We start from the raw sequence: 16,418 nt of genomic DNA on the forward strand, positions 1-16,418 counted from the left end.
TATGGTGCCTTCAAATGTGCATCATCTTCTTAAAATATTTAATTATTTTTAATTTTGTTACTTGTTCATATTAAAACTCGTGTCCACCACTGTTGCCATTATATAAAACGAAAAGGCAAGCATAAACAATCAAATTTGAGAGTAGTTTCTGCTCGGCGAGACCGAGATGGGATTAAGAAAGAAGAGAGTTACATAATTACTACATTCATGTTGTATAATCCAGTCATTCAAGAAGGTTAGCAGAAATCAAATACAAGTGATCATTTCTTTTTGAGTTCAGTAAATAAAGAGCGATCGAGCGAGTTCTTAGAACTTAGAGAGTATTGAACACTTCTTCTCGTCAATTAGATGCCAATACCAATTGGTATATGATCAGTGATGATGATACACTACGATCAGGACCGTTTGTGTTTTGAAGTGCTTTTGCAAGAATCTAAATTTTTTTCTTCAATTTTTTTGTGGTTTTATATGATAAGTGATGATAATATACTAAGAATAAGATCTGTTTATATTTTGAAGTGCTTTTGCAAGAATCTAAATATTTTTCTTTAATTTTTTTTATGGTTTTAAATCGTTTTCATCCGTAGATTTTAAAAATAATTTTTTAAAAAATATATTTTTATAATACATTTATAAATAAAAAATACTTTAAAAAATAACAGCTATCACAACTATATCTCTATTTGTGAATTGTGATATTATAACTTTTTTTTATTATTTTAGATAGTCATTTCTTTATTTTGTTATTGGTCATTTATTAATACCAGAGCTAGTTGCATCGAAAATCTAACTCAGTTTATATTATGATAATAATTGTTTTTTTAAATTATTTTTTATTTAAAAATACATTAAAATAATATATATTTTTTATTTTTAAAATTTATTTTTAATACCAACACATCAAAATAATATAAAACAATTAAAAAAAATTTAAATATTTACAAAAATATTTTCCAACCCCAAAAGCAATATGTATCTAAATAAGATAGGAGAGGGTCCCCACCAGTTGATAGTGGTGGAGCACAGTGATATGATGGCCGGACATTTTCGAGGAGGCCTTGGGTGCCACGGTTTCTTCGGATGTTATTATGACTACACGAGAGTTAATATCTATCAAGTGCAAGTAGAAAACTTGAATTTTTAGTTCATAATCCTCAGGAAACATACCATTTAGTCATCATTTCTTACACTGAATCAAAGCCGAGGGCTAACAGGGAAAAAAATCCTACCACCCCATTTCTCTCGAAACATACATGCACATGTACTGACGAAATTTGTTATCTTCAGTTGCATGACTCTGAGTCAAAATTGAAAGCTATGGGCTAATTAACAGACAGATTCATTAAACCGAGGAGTGAGATAGGGTCATTTAGACTAATTGTTTGGTTGTAACGCACTAAATGGAGGCCTGTCAAACTAGGTAAGCTTTGCATTTAGATCTTCTTCGTGTCAATATCTGGATAAGACTCGAAATTAGGAGTTAGAGCACTCACCATTTTGTTACCACTTGCACATTTTTGTTTTGTTTAATAGCGAGCTGATTTTTTGGAAAACTCTTTTGAGCTCCGGCGCACTTGATGCCGACCCAGGCGAAGAAAAGATACCACCAAGTGTAATTTCCGGGTAGGATAGACTGCATTAATATACTTTTTTCAGGGATACACTTTTTTCAGGGATAAATTCGGGCAGGTAGCTCCTTTTCCTAGTCGTCCGCTTGGCAATTTCGTACCACGCCAGGTCAGAAATATACTAGAGAAACAGGCAGCTTAACCAGCCAGCATCACCACTGTCAAATCACTCCTGAGGACATTAAGATTTTCTTCACGGTAGTAAAATCTCACAGTTGCCAGATTCTTATCCACGATGCGAAGACCGTGACTTTCATGGAGTCTAATCATTCCTTGCCCCGACAAATCTTGAATAAAACTGTGCCGGCAAAGTTTCTAGATTTCAAAAACCGAGCACCGAAACATGGTGCTAATAGATTTACTGATGCCTGCAAACAGAATTTGGCTGGGAATAGTTTGCTGACACTGTAAATGTGATTCATTAATCTAAGATTAACTGCAAAACAAAATTAATAGCAAATGAAACTACAGGGATGCGCGCATCTGTCCAGCAGATATACCATGCCACAAACATGTTACAAGTGTATTATTGCTGGGGTTCTCATTCCCACAGCCTTGTTTCTCCTTCAAAGCACGTTTTCTGTTCACAGCTTGTCGAGTCTTTAATCAATTCAATCTCCGATCATCCAGCCAAAGGCTAAATAAAATAACCTAGAAATAAAGAATTTTTTTAAAAAGGAACTTGAAGTAGAAAACCATGAGTAATTTTAACTCTCAACAACCATCAGCTCAGTGGTTCATTCTCATAATTTGGCAGTTCAAACACATAACAAAGGATCCCTGCTAAGAGAAAGAGGGCCTGTTTGAAGATAGTGACAATCACCATAACAGATTTGTGAAGTATGACATCACCCTCAAGACAGGGCTATAACGCTTGAAGCAAATAATGGAAGAGGCACTGTTGATAATTGGGGCCAAAATGTGTACGGTTGATATCTATTTAAGTGTTACTACCCAGCATTCCCTACCTTCACTTGCAAATCTGTGATGGAAAAGGGAAAATGTCATATATGATGGGGGATGAAGCACTTATTACCAGACAATAAGGAAAACCACTAACCAACATTGTCTCTTTCAATCACTCTGGATCTCAAAATCCAACAATCTTAACAGAGCAATTGAAAAGCAAATCCAAATTGTAACGCATACATGCTATATAAACAAATCAGCAATTTAGCTAAAAGTCAAAACACTTTCCAAGTGTCTCATTAAAGAAATAAGAAGCAATAAGGCTGAGGTGGTGTGGCCATGAAAAGAACTAGTAATTGCATTTCATTCCAGGGCAAGAGCAGTGGATTGGTTACGAGCTGGACTGATGCAAAGCTGGTGCATCAAATGAAAAGGAGGTATATGACAGTGATTGAACATACATGTTCTAGAGAATTGGTTCCTTTCTCTCTCTCCTTTTATTTTTGAAGGATTCAAATGGTTCGCACATAAATGAATTGGAAGTAATAACCATTTCACTAGAACACCATGAAAACATATTCAGGTATTGACTTTTCCAAAAAATGATCTGTGCTTAATGCAAGCATGATCAATGTCTTGAGGTCACCAAATGATTCGTATATCGAGAATTTTCAAATGTAATGGCAGCAATCATGAGTGCTGTAATTGAATTTTACAAGAAATCAGACAAATCTCACACTTGCTGGAAGAAAGGAAGCACAGATTGTCAGTTTGTCATGGACAATCTATGACATGAAAACAAAATTTACATGCATGAAAGCATTTTTAACACAGTCCAAGATCTGGCAATGACCAGCAGTTGTTGCTTACCTGATTACTCCTAATAATCATCAATTGCGACTTTGACAACAGATCAAATCAGTTGTGCCTTTTTAAGGTCAGAAACAACTCCACGGTCTTCAGTGGTCCTTTCATTGTATATTACCTGAAAAAAATTCATGGAAAAGGTAAAATTCAGGATGGCAGAACTAAAATAAAAACAAAAGATTTTTTTTTTTTTGACAGAAGTACCTTGTCTATGATGCCATATTCAACTGCTTCAGTTGGACTAAAATACTTTGGACGACTAATGTCTGCTTCAATCTCCTCAGGTAATTTTCCAATATGCTTTGCCAAGAGATTGACCTATAAAATGGAAAATGATAAATGTGTTTCTAAAATAGCTGAAGTTCAAAGTACAAAGTCATGTGATTAGTACTCCAGATAAATTTAAAAATTTCCATGCAGAATAACTGCAGCAGTTGCAACAGCCAAAAAGCACTTGATAAGATAGCAAATTTCTCAAGCCTTCTGAATTGTGGAAGTAAATCTATGTCATCTTCTTCCAGAAATTAAATTGTTTATGTCATTGAACCAAGGCTCTGAACCTTGGATTAAGATTAAATATCAGCTGCTTTTGGGAAGTCAAAAGGAATATCAGTTGCTTTTGGGAAGTCAAAAGGAAGCTCTACATCCTCCTCTCATACCCCCAGTTTCTTTCCCCGTCTCATCCCTGCACACACAAATCACCAACTCCCTCCCTCCAGCATGTGCTTGGACAGACACACAAAAACACATACATGTGCAAACAAGCCTGCAGTCGTATTTGCTAAACTTCCACTTGCAACTGTAGGGAGGTCAAGCAGAGGCAAAAGTGCATGAATGATGTACCAATTGTGTGTACATGCCGGCCAAACAATAATTGATTATAGAGGTTTGTGGTTGGAGAAAAGGATCCCTTTCTCATATCTTTCTTTCTGATGTCACTCCAGTCCCGGGAATTTTCATTGTTATCCAGTAAATAATGACTATGTGAGGTATGAAGAAACAATTTTACATGAACTCAATGTTCTGACTCGTTCTGTATCCTGTAATACAAATGTACAAGAAAATTTGCAAAACTGATATGAGTAAAATGCATAAAACCAACCTAGTCACAGCACCACTCAACCTGGATTGTTTATTTCCTTAACCCCCCCCCCCCCCCCCCACCCATCATGCCCCACACCAAGGAGAGTTGAGATGAGAACCTGTGCTTCCCCAACCCAACTCTCGAGATCACCAAGTTACCTTGTTAAGGGAGGTCAGGATGAGGCCCGTCTTCTTGTGGTAAATTGCCATCATTATCCCTCATCGCTTTACTAAAGAGAGGAAATATAGAACATCTTTTGGCATTCATCTTTGACAGATGTGAAGACATTTTCACATCACTATTCTAAGTCATTGTTCAGACTAGTTCACAAAATAGGGACTACACCCCGCCAAAGAAAAAAACAGTTCCTAGTAACCAGCAACCATAGATTGAGGTTGGAAACTTTGTAGCAAAAAATTATAACTGTTCTTATAAAAAAGTAATAGAAAGTAATCATAAATCTTACCAATTCTGTTTTCACATTCTTTATTTCTTTCCTGGCAAGTTCAACATCTGTTGCTTGACCTTGAAATCTCCCAATTGGCTGTAGAATCATTGAGAAAGTGCACAAAGTTTTGACTCTGAATTCTAGAGAATGATTGCAGTCAAGAAAGAAAAACTTGCAAGATGAAAGAAGTTGGATAGAATTGAGCAGCACCACCTATCCAAGAAATACCTGCTTCATCATGATTGTTGATGAGGGTAAAGCAGAACGGTTTCCCCTTGACCCAGCAGCCAAAAGCAAGGCTGCTTCTCCCCAAGCATTACCAACACAAAGAGTAAATATAGGTGGCTTGACATACCTGCAGTGGTGTAAAACTGTCATCAAAGAAAATATACACTACAAGAATTTCCTCAATGGTGGGAAGGTGTAATGGTTTGCATTCATAAATGCCAATTGACTTATTTTTAACATCACAAAGCAGAGAACACACTGAAATAAAGGCCACCAATAAAATATTATCACTATGATATATGCTGAACTTGATCGCCAATAAAGGTGTACATATGATACGCTCATGTCAGAACTAAACTAGTCTGCTCTCTCACCATCAGCCAGTAGGCTTTGAAGATGATAAATTAAAATGTATTATTAAAAGCATTCACAGGCATATAAATATTTACAGAAACATACATTAATACTCAGAAAGCAGGAGAGTAAACTGTGCTTTTAGCATGGACATGGCTAACATTAATGAGAAGATGGCATACACTCCAACACAAACATCTTCCTCATCCAGTCCAATGCAATAAACATACTTGGGGAACTCATCTCAATTCATAATCTGGTAGGCTGCTTTGGAAGCATTTACAAAAACTATTCTCATAATTTCGTCCTTTCAGTTCAAGCCTTTCAAAATAAATTAAGAATTGATTCCACTGATTTAAACATATTTCCCTTCAGTAATGAAACTCAGATAGAAAGATCAACGAGTAGTACAGGAACATGCAATTTTGGGAAAATTCAGACTGGATCTTAAAGACTAGTTTTGAAGGCAAAGTTAGATTTTATAGCCTGAGAAGGCTGCCAGGTTACCATGAGGTGTCAGCATGATTCATAACATAAACAAATCAAGTGCCACCTACAGAACTTGGGGGTATAAAAGGCAGTTTTGTGAATCATTGAGAAATACTCTAAATGCAAAATAGGAACTGCAAAACTGGATTTCATAATAACATGGAATTATAAATAAAGGTAAGGTGATTTATGACCCCATAACATCATAGATAGCAAAAGCCTCTGTCTCGTATCCCAGCTTTTCCCCACCCTGAAAAAACATGAGAAAATATAAGTGTCAACAGCATACCATTGCCCAGTACAATTTTTAAGCTTCTATTTCTTCTTAAAGTCTTTTCGAAATGATACACAGATGTGTGAAGCCAAAACCAGCGTCTACATTGAGTCCAATGACATAATAGCTAATATCATATATAGTTATATAATGTTGTTGATATCCAGCCATTAAATTGATATTATATAAAGAAAGGTAGAGTAGAAAAGAAATAGAATAACTCAAAACTCATGGCATCCAAACAATATATGCCAAATTGTGATCTTATGCCATCATTCATGTTAAAATGGAAAAACACCAATTTTCTATCTTATTTTGTGTTGACAAAGATGGCATACACTAGAAAAACAATACCATTTATGCCTCCAAGAAAAAACAACCTTTTTATTTTACTTTATCACTCACCTTCTTATTTTATTTGCTACATTTTACACCACACTAAACAAAGTTACAATGTAATTTTTTTTCCAACATGCCCTTAATATTTCCATAAATCTGAATAATACCCAGAGTTAACGAACACAATATCAAATTCCAGAATCAACAAGTGTTGTGAGTTCAATAAGCGATTAAAGTTTCTGACACAACAACCTTTCTATTTACCAATTCTCAAGTTTTCTTAAAGTACTAATATTTTTCTTCAAGCTGAACTCTAACTAGATACATATCTTTAAATTAAATAAACAAGCTTCTATAGAATAGTGGATTCTTTATTGAATACAGACAAATATATAGCAATTATCAGAATGACTAAGTTTTAAAGTCTTTCGTTGAACTCCCAGGGAGTTTCCACCTCCTCAGGACTGTAAGTCCCGATTGAAACAGAAGACTATATGCTGCCCACAATCACCAACAAGATTACAAGTGTAGCCCACTTTGCATATCAAAGTCAACTATGAAAAACTCTATGGGAGCAACATGACATTCTGGATAAATAAACACTGGCATGGGGAAAAAAACAAAAACATGCACGCACAAAGTCATGTGAAAAAAAATAGCATGAAAAACACTCAACCTTAGTTGTGCCCGTGGAGTTTATGTATAGGTAAATAGGTTTCTCTTCATCTTCATACTGAAGGTAAAGAAATTCTGCTAGTATTAACTCCGTGACAGAAGGAACAAGAGACATCCCCAAGTAAACAATCCGGTTTTTGAACAAGTAAGATGCCAAGTCAGGAGGAGGTTGCTCCCATGCACTTCCCCTGGTATATGGAATAACCTGGACATATTCAAACAGACAAATAAGAGCTTGCAGTTATGAGAACTTTTCAATGATATAGTTGAAATAAAGGTTCAACTCAACATGAACATAGAATAAAGAATGCTGTAAAGATTCAACTCATGATCGATACATGATTTAGAAAAAATTCGCAAACTAATGAGCTTGTCAAGTCCCCACACTGCAAAAAACTTTATGGTAACAAACGCAATGTTTATTTCAGAGATCAACCAGGTTACGAACATGAACAGAAGCAATAACAGCCACTCCTAGGTCAACAAATTTTGAAACTTTGATATTTCTTGAATGGACAACAACAGCTGGAAAGGTATGTATAACCTATCCCAGGTCTTGGATGTAGGAAGGAAAGAGATGATGTGTGTGCAATCAAGAACGATCATGGACCAGCTAACTGACTTTTCATATGTTGTTAGAGGAAAAATATAAGGAGGAAAATAAGGCATCATCTTAAGGGAAATGAGAGCACTGGGGAAGTCATGCAGAACAAAAGGCTAAAGAAACTCCTTCCCTAATAGGAAGACACAACAAAGAATTCAAAAGAAAAGATGATTCCATTAATAACAAATCCTCAATCGCAAATAATCTCAACTCCATGTAATTGCAAACACAGTGCAACCCTTCCTTACCAGCTCGATTTTTTTTTCCCAACTCTCAAAACCCATAAAAGATTCCATTAGTAACATATCCTCAATAGCGAGCCCCAACCACAAGTGTAGGCAAAACAGTTAGATTATCCACTTTCCAATGTTTATGCTTTAAACAATAACAATAAAAATTACTAATTAATTGCATTTTATCGTTAATTTAAACCTAAAAGAGAAAAATTTATGATAAAAATAATTGAAGTCAACAGTTCATACCATGGTAACAACGCTTCTTTTGCCTTTGGAACTCGAAATTGAAGCTGGATTGAGGCATTCGGGTCGAATTTTAGTGCCGGAGAAGTCGCAGGTGATGCTTCCCCCAGCGAAGGGAGAGAGAAAGCAGGTTGAAAGAGAGGCCCTTGAAGAAGAAGAAGTAGAAGGGGAGGAAGAGAGAGCTAAGGTTCTGTTAGGATTTATAATTCGTGAAGATACCGTGGGTGATGCTAACATGCGCTTGTGGAACCCGAAGCTCGATGCCGTTGCAGTTGCGACCGCCATTGACGGTGGTGTTGGACTGTGGGTGTGAGAGAGAGGCGAAATGAAGAAGATATCGAAGTGAAGCGAAGTAGTTGCTGTTGGGTTTCTGGTTTTTGAATGTTTGATGGGTCATGCATCGGCTCAGAGCCCAACCATCAAAGCCCAACTAGTTTTACAGGATTACTATTTAAAAAAAAAATGAAATTGGATTTTGTTAAATTTTGTGTGGATTTATATTTTTCAGTAAGTACAATTTTGGAAGTGAGATTTTGTATTTTTAAATAAAAAATAAAATGACTGAGAGGTTACTGATTTTCGTGTATTGTATTTATCTATAAATCTAAGTATATAGTGTAGTCAAGGGTATTTTGGAGCTAAAAATAGGGTTTTGCAATTTAAAATGCCAATAATTTTTTTTTATTTCAACTTAAATGTTTTTAAAATTATTAAATATTTTATTTTTATATTATTTTTTTAAATCATATTACTCGTTATTTATATTTTTTTATCGATTATTGATCATTATAACACATATTAAACATAATTAAAATAGTTTAGATGACAAAAAAAATCCGAGTGTAATTTTTTTTTTAAAAGCATTAAATTTTAATTAATAAATAAATAAAAAATTAAGATGAAGTTCACTTAAATCTAAACATGTACAAAAACTTTAAAGTATATTCAATTAACTTTAATAAAATAAAATAAAAATTATTTTTGAATAGAAACTAAAAGAATAAGCTTATAATTACACTTGGACTTAATTGTCATTGCAATGCAAACCTTTTCTTTATTATGGCTTCGTTTAGGGTTGTGATTTGATTTGGTTTTTTATTAAATTTTAAATTTTAAATATATTTTTTTAGTATTTTTGAATATTTTAATATGACAATATTAAAAATAAATTTTAAAAAATAAAATAATATCATTTTATATATTTTTAAAAAATAATTTTTACCGCAATTTCAAATATTCGCATGCTTGGAGGCCCAGCCATCTAGTATTTACCTCACTCCTTTTTTTTTCCCTCGCTCGCTCCCAAACTTTTCACTTTGGCGCCAAAAAGCTCCCCCTACAAATACCCCCCCCCCCCGATCAATCGCTACGACCCAGAAGCAAGCAAATATTAAATGAGAACGCGAACAAGCACCGGGATTCGGGTCCAAACCCATGTCAGAAAAGAATTGGCTGATGAGAACGTTGCTGAAGTGGAAACCAGTGATTTCCCAGAAGAGATAGATTGGTACTTGGTTGGTGGCTCTCTTATTACCGCTTCATCAACTACTAAAGGAAGGAAATTGATGGACAATGAGATTGTCCATTTTGGTTTCTCTAGTTTTGGCTCCAAGTATCATAGACAGGGCATTATTCGATTCTCTACTAAAAGATTTGGAGAGGTCAGTTTTATTGCTATTAGTTTCTTTATTGGAGTCTTAGATTTTTTGAAATATAAAAAAAGATTTAACTTTTTTTATTTATTTATCATGTATTATAACTGGGCAAGAGTACTTATGAGCTATAAGTTGATTGTTTATTCTTTGTTTATTTGAATATATTTCTGAACATGGGTTTTTTTCATTTTCAAGGATTGCGAATCACTTGATTGTTTTTTTTTTGGTTAGATTGGTAGGCTTCCGATGGAGTGGGGAAAAAGTGTTGTTCCACTCGTGAGTTCTGGCAAGGTTAGAGTTCGTGGACGATGTGTAGCTGCACCAGAGAACCTTCAAATGTTGCAGGATGTTGTGTTGTATGTGAGGTAAAATTCTGTTTTTTTCCCTCTTATTGTTTCAGTTTGGATCTGTTTGGCAATGATTTTGACTTGATTGGTTGATTTTTCATAGTACCTATGTTAATTTGTTTGCCAGTTTCTATGTTCACCAATCGATATTCACTGAGTTGTGTATTTCAACATGGAGGCTAGATGCTCCTCCAAACATTGATCCTACAGTTCACCCCCTTGCTACTTTGTTCAAGTTACTGGACATGAAACCATATCAGAAGGTATCATTAATTTTTTTTTCCCTTTCTAATGTTAAATTCTAACTATTATATACCAGTTTATGATTTTCTTGGAGTCTTTTAAGTGACTTTTGCTTTTTATTCTTGACCTTTTGTCCTTGTTCAACCAGGCTGAATTTAGTCCTGCAGAACTTGACTCTCGAAAGCGACCCCTCAACTATGAAGTATGTATGCCTATGCTTTTGTCCAACAATGGAGTTATTTTGTTATATTCCACTTGCTCTTGTGAATGTAAATGTACCTTATGAATCTAATTTTTGGTTATTATTATTGGTTAATTGAATGCCATGTCAAGAGCTGGCATTTAAAGATCACCTTTTTGTACCTTGGATAAAATTTAGTGCATCTGGCCTTACCATTGTATTGCCCCGTATGGTTGAAACCTTCGTGCAATTGCATTTGACATCTTGACTTTGATATTGCATATGGAGGTTGCTTCTAACATTCCAATTTTTACAAAAATGAACTACTGTTAATCTGTTAAATCTTATTGAAATGACTGAATTTATCCCATAACATGGAGCTGTAAGTAATGTTGTTTCCAGCATCTGAACTATTTAAAGCATATGGATAAATTATGAGTGCATTCATTTTAGTGCGAATACTTAAATTGTTGATAAAAACAGGATCCAGAGGAAGATGCCGTTATGTTGCATGTAGTAAAAAGGGGATCAGGATGCCAGCAAGACCAAGAGAAGGATGAACAAGCTTTCTCTGAGTCATCTTTGAATAAACTTGTTGGTGCTGTAGATACATATGACTTGGAGGTAAAAGCTTTAAATCTCTTATTTCCAGGATCAAAGGAATATATAGCTCCGAATCTCATCTTTAGCATCTTTCCCTAATCATTCTCTTTTAATTGTGCAGGAGATGGAGCCTCCATGGACCCTAACCTGTAATTTGAAACCATATCAGAAACAAGCTCTCTATTGGATGGCTGAATCAGAGAAGGGAAATAAAGCTGAGAAAGCAGCAGAAACTCTTAATCCATGTTGGGCAGCTTATCGCATATCGGACAAGTACGTAGTTTCAAACAAATGAAGTGTATGCTCCACATGCTAACATTATGAAACTTGACCAAGCATGCTTGATGCAGGAGGGCTTCATCGCCAAGCATTTATTTAAACATATTTTCTGGGGAAGCCACTACTCAATTTCCAACTGCATCACAGATGACAAAAGGGGGAGTATGTTTCTAAACTGTCCAGCTCATTTTTAGATCAATATGCCTTGGCCTCATATTATTGTGCTAACAATTGTTTTTTTTTTCTTGCTTGATAATTATGTTGTGTTGAGATTCGACTTGTTTACTCTTCCCATTTTCCCTTTCATTTGCACGTGGGCGACACATTGCATGTGCATTTTCTTGAGGGGAGGTGGTGTTGTTGTCTGACTTGATAAGTGCCTCTGTAGATACTAGCTGATGCAATGGGACTTGGAAAGACAGTGATGACAATTGCTCTTATACTAGCAAGACCAGGCAAAGGAAGCTCTGACTGCAAAGAAAGAGTAAACAGAATAGAAGATCCCCGCACAAATACCATGCCTAAAGCTAAGGGTGGCACTCTTATTATCTGCCCCATGGCTTTGCTAGGCCAGTGGAAGGTTATTCTCTTCCCTCATGTTGTCAGATAATGAATAGAATCATGTATAATATCCCTGGCTCTTTTCTAGTCTCTGATTACAAGATAGAATGTTTCGAACTATGGTGTCACAACGTCTAAGGAGAAAAATAATTCCTTATAATAATTCAATTAATTGATAGATGCTTTGAATATGACATTGTAGAGATACTGTTATTCTTTTATGTCTTTTGTTCTACATCTTATTAGGTCTTGTATGCCAGGATGAGCTTGAAACCCATTCAGAGCCAGGAAGCATTTCCATTTTTGTTCACTATGGCGGGTACAAAACAAATAACCCCAGGATTATATCTGGATATGATGTGGTCTTGACAACATATGGCGTCCTAACTGAAGCTTACAAGCATGTAAGAACATACTTCTTTCATTTATTAATCAATTTCATATGGGATATGAAGAGATTTAAATTATTAAGCTGTAGTTTTACCAGTTATTTCATCTTTCTTTTAGTAATTGTTCTAGTAGTTTCTCTCCCAACTTCAAACTACTTTTGATCTGATACAGGATATGGAGAACAGCATTTTTAATAGGGTTGAGTGGCATAGGGTGGTGCTAGATGAAGCTCATACCATCAAGTCCTGGAAGACCTTAGCTGCTAAGGCTACATTTTCATTGTCGTCATATTGCAAATGGTGTCTTACTGGGACACCTATTCAGGTCTGTTTTCTTATTCATTAATGCACATTTTTCTCTGAAAATGCTGATGCACAGAAGTACTATATGTTTTTCCTCTTGCTTTATGTTATCCTTTCTAAGTAGCTACTTTTGAGAAGTACTCTATTTTTCAACAATTTATCGTGGTTTTGGTGTACTAGATATCGAGAAAGTGGATGCCCATTGCTTGAGCAATTAACAAATTCTCTCTTCATCTATTGTTACAGAACACCTTGGAAGATCTGTACAGCCTTCTGTGCTTCTTGCATGTTGAGCCTTGGTGCAACTGGCCATGGTAGGACTGCAAGCTCATTGCCCCTTGCTGATTGGTGTAAAAAAATAATAAGATTCTAAATTTCACCTAGACTGCACTTTAATCATTTACTCAGGCATTTATTCTGGGATTAGTTTCATATGTCTTTGTCCATAATACGGTCTGACTTTGGAATAGGTGGAACAAATTAATTCAAAGACCGCATGAAAATGGAGACCCTAGAGCCTTGAAGTTGATCAAGGCTATTTTGAGGCCGCTAATGTTGAGAAGGACCAAGGATACAAAGGATAAGGAGGGAAGGTGAACACTTGGTCTTTCAACCTTTCTTCTTATTGTTATTATTATTTTTTACCGCGGCAAAACCCTTTTTCATCATTCTGTTGTTTGATGCATTTGATTTAGGCCCATACTTGTTCTTCCTCCAACTGACATTCAATTAATCAAGTGTGAACAATCGGAAGCTGAACGTGATTTTTATGATGCCCTTTTTAGAAGATCAAAAGTAAGTGTTAGTTATTGTCACCTTCCATTAGGATGAATTATATTGAATATATGATGGAAACAGAGTTCAACTGAGTGTTTTTTTAAATCTGAACAGGTCCAGTTTGATGAGTTTGTTGCTCAGGGCAAGGTTCTGCACAACTATGCATCTGTCCTTGAGCTGCTACTACGACTGAGGCAGTGTTGCAACCACCCATTTCTTGTTATGAGGTGGGACTAGAATTGAAGATATTTTCCTTTATTTGTTAAAAAGAAAGCGAATTTTCTGTTTTTGTTTCTTTGTTTATAAATGGTGAACGTGCAGTCGAGCTGATATCCAACGATATGAGGAATTGAACAAGTATGCAAGAAGGTTTGTGGAAACAAATTCTAATTTTTCCACTCCAAGGCAGTCAGCTGCCACCGAAGCATGCATTGAAGAGGTTGTTGAGGCCATCCGCCATGCTAGTTCTGCCACCATAAGGCAATCAGCACCTACTCCAGCATACATTGAAGAGGTTGTTGAGGGCATCCGGAGGGGTGAAAATACCGAGTGTCCCATATGCATGGAGTCTGCAGATGACCCCGTGCTCACACCATGTGTACACAGGATGTGCAGGGAATGTCTCATCTCTTGCTGGCAAACACCAATATCAGGGATATGCCCAATCTGTCGAACTTCACTGAAAGCAAATGACCTGATAGCATGCCCAACAGAGGGTAAGTTCCAGGTTGATGTTGAGAATGACTGGAAGGAGTCTTCAAAGGTTTCCAAGCTTCTGGAATGCTTGGAACATATCCATAGGTCAGGCTTTGGTGAAAAGAGCATTGTTTTTAGCCAGTGGACTTCATTTTTGGATCTTTTAGAGATCCCACTGAAAAGGAGAGGAATTGGGTTCTTAAGGTTTGATGGAAAACTTGCACAGAAGCAGAGAGAGAGGACTTTGAAGGAGTTCAATGAAACCAGGGAAAAAATGGTAAGCAGTTTCAAGTGCCTGTGGTAGTTAATTACCTTCCGGAATTTGATGTCTTTGCAGTTCTCGATGGTTTAATAGTTTTCTTAACCAATTATCGTCATACCTAACTCGTATATCTCAGGTATTATTGATGTCTTTAAAAGCTGGTGGCGTAGGCCTGAATCTTACTGCAGCCTCAAATGTTTTCTTAATGGTACATTTTCATATCTTAATTTCTTTTCATAAAGGAAAGAGTTTCCCACCTTTATCTTAAAAATCTGTTATTTAAAATATGTAGGATCCATGGTGGAATCCTGCAGTCGAGGAGCAAGCAATAATGAGAATCCATCGGATAGGACAGAAGCGAACAGTTTTTGTTAGAAGATTCATTGTTGAGGTTAGATTATACCCTGGATTTTCTTTGGGTTCTCGTCAAATTTCTAGTTGGAATATGTGAAGATTTGGATCAGAAATGTGATTTAGTTTAATTTATATTTTGCCGGATTGATGAAGATGCACTCATCTATAGTTTAGTTTAGGAACCAAAGTAATCTAGGCCAGGCATTATTCAGAACAAAAAAAAAAAAACCATGGGGAAAAGGGGGTGATCTGAACCTAGTTGAAGAGGATTAGGCTCAAGCCTTGGAACAGCCAAAAAAATTTCTCTCAGTGATTCTTAAGCTCCTGACAGAGGCACCTTTCGAGTTGTTTCTTGAAGCATGGTTCATTAACAAGTACCTTACGAACTTTGGCAACCATTTAATTGAAGTAGCCAGGAGTTCGATTGTCCAAAAGGTCCATTAACGAATATTATCAAGTGTCATCTTGCCTGTGCTCATAAATTCTTGTCTCTTCCACTTTCTTAGCTGCTAATCAAATGTTTTGCACCGACCAATGTGACAGAGCACAGTTGAGGAACGCCTGCAGCAAGTTCAGGCAAAGAAGCAGAGAATGATTGCCGGTGCCCTCACCGACGAGGAAGTCAGGTCCGCTAGGATTGAGGAACTCAAAATGCTCTTTAGATAAATTACAGCTTCTACGTTGTCATCATTAATTTAAAGCCATTCTGCATCAGAATATGTTGAAAACATATGCACTTTGGGTGTCTTCATGTATAGAGTCCTGTGAGGGCCCATTTTTGTAAATTATGGCATTTATGATTTATCCATCATTTCATAACCTCTCTCTACACAGGAACACGTGCATAATTGTGTTCTTAAATTTCAGAACGTTTTGCCAGCCTACAAATATATACACAAGCTCATGCAGTATTGTACTGGTGGCTCCAAGAATTTTCTTTTGTGATGTTTTTGCACTGCAAGGGCATGGGAAATAAAACGAAGATTTTGAATATTAATTTATCCTCTCATAACACATGAATTTCTTCTATATTTTAGGCACAGAAAAGACAACGGAAAAAATTAGAAATAAAAAAGGCCTTTCCTTCTCTAACCAATGAAAATCGATTTAATTGTTTTCAACAAAACAACTTTCAAATTTTACAAATAATGTTAACATACAACTCAATAGAAATAAATCCTGAAAAACTAAAATTTTAAAAATAATGAACTTGACACAATGATTATTTTAATCAAAACATCAAAATAATATTAGAATCAAGATCTCATTAAAAGTATAAGGTAAAACATGACAAAAACAATTGATCTTCGATAAATTTAATTTTAGTTAGTTCAATAAAGAACTAATAGGCATGAGAAATCCTCATAGAAGCACACATAATATGCAGCAA

At 35.7% G+C, this 16,418-nt stretch overlaps 2 protein-coding genes across 3 annotated transcripts; one reads left to right on the forward strand and one right to left on the reverse strand.

Moving 5' to 3' along the window:
• Nucleotides 1-2,040: 2,040 nt before the first annotated feature.
• LOC18096891 (ATP-dependent Clp protease proteolytic subunit-related protein 4, chloroplastic) lies at nucleotides 2,041-8,733 on the reverse strand. Of its 2 annotated transcripts, none has more exons than XM_052451531.1 (8): nucleotides 8,382-8,733; nucleotides 7,297-7,500; nucleotides 6,202-6,257; nucleotides 5,165-5,291; nucleotides 4,955-5,032; nucleotides 3,609-3,722; nucleotides 3,408-3,522; nucleotides 2,041-2,279 (listed from the first exon to the last, which is right to left on the reverse strand). In XM_052451531.1, exons 1-7 carry the CDS (start codon nucleotides 8,661-8,663, stop codon nucleotides 3,451-3,453), a joined length of 933 nt encoding a protein of 310 aa, XP_052307491.1. In that variant the 5' UTR covers nucleotides 8,664-8,733; the 3' UTR covers nucleotides 2,041-2,279; nucleotides 3,408-3,450. The 2 variants fall into 2 exon arrangements, with proteins under 2 accessions (XP_052307491.1, XP_006385563.1); XM_006385501.3 differs by having other exon boundaries at nucleotides 2,041-2,610.
• A 1,021-nt stretch (nucleotides 8,734-9,754) lies between these two features.
• On the forward strand, nucleotides 9,755-15,847 carry LOC18096892 (DNA repair protein RAD5B). Its single transcript, XM_006385502.3, has 18 exons — nucleotides 9,755-10,039; nucleotides 10,265-10,398; nucleotides 10,508-10,643; nucleotides 10,772-10,825; nucleotides 11,288-11,428; nucleotides 11,529-11,680; nucleotides 11,758-11,848; nucleotides 12,075-12,266; nucleotides 12,508-12,651; nucleotides 12,809-12,961; nucleotides 13,186-13,253; nucleotides 13,410-13,532; nucleotides 13,635-13,734; nucleotides 13,831-13,943; nucleotides 14,038-14,689; nucleotides 14,811-14,882; nucleotides 14,967-15,065; nucleotides 15,572-15,847. The coding sequence occupies exons 1-18, from the start codon at nucleotides 9,773-9,775 to the stop codon at nucleotides 15,692-15,694; spliced, it is 2,814 nt and encodes a 937-aa protein (XP_006385564.2). The 5' UTR covers nucleotides 9,755-9,772; the 3' UTR covers nucleotides 15,695-15,847.
• Nucleotides 15,848-16,418: the final 571 nt, after the last annotated feature.

The sequence above is a fragment of the Populus trichocarpa genome, chromosome 3 (assembly GCF_000002775.5).
Source record: "Populus trichocarpa isolate Nisqually-1 chromosome 3, P.trichocarpa_v4.1, whole genome shotgun sequence".
In the NCBI taxonomy this organism is placed as follows: Eukaryota; Viridiplantae; Streptophyta; class Magnoliopsida; order Malpighiales; family Salicaceae; genus Populus; species Populus trichocarpa.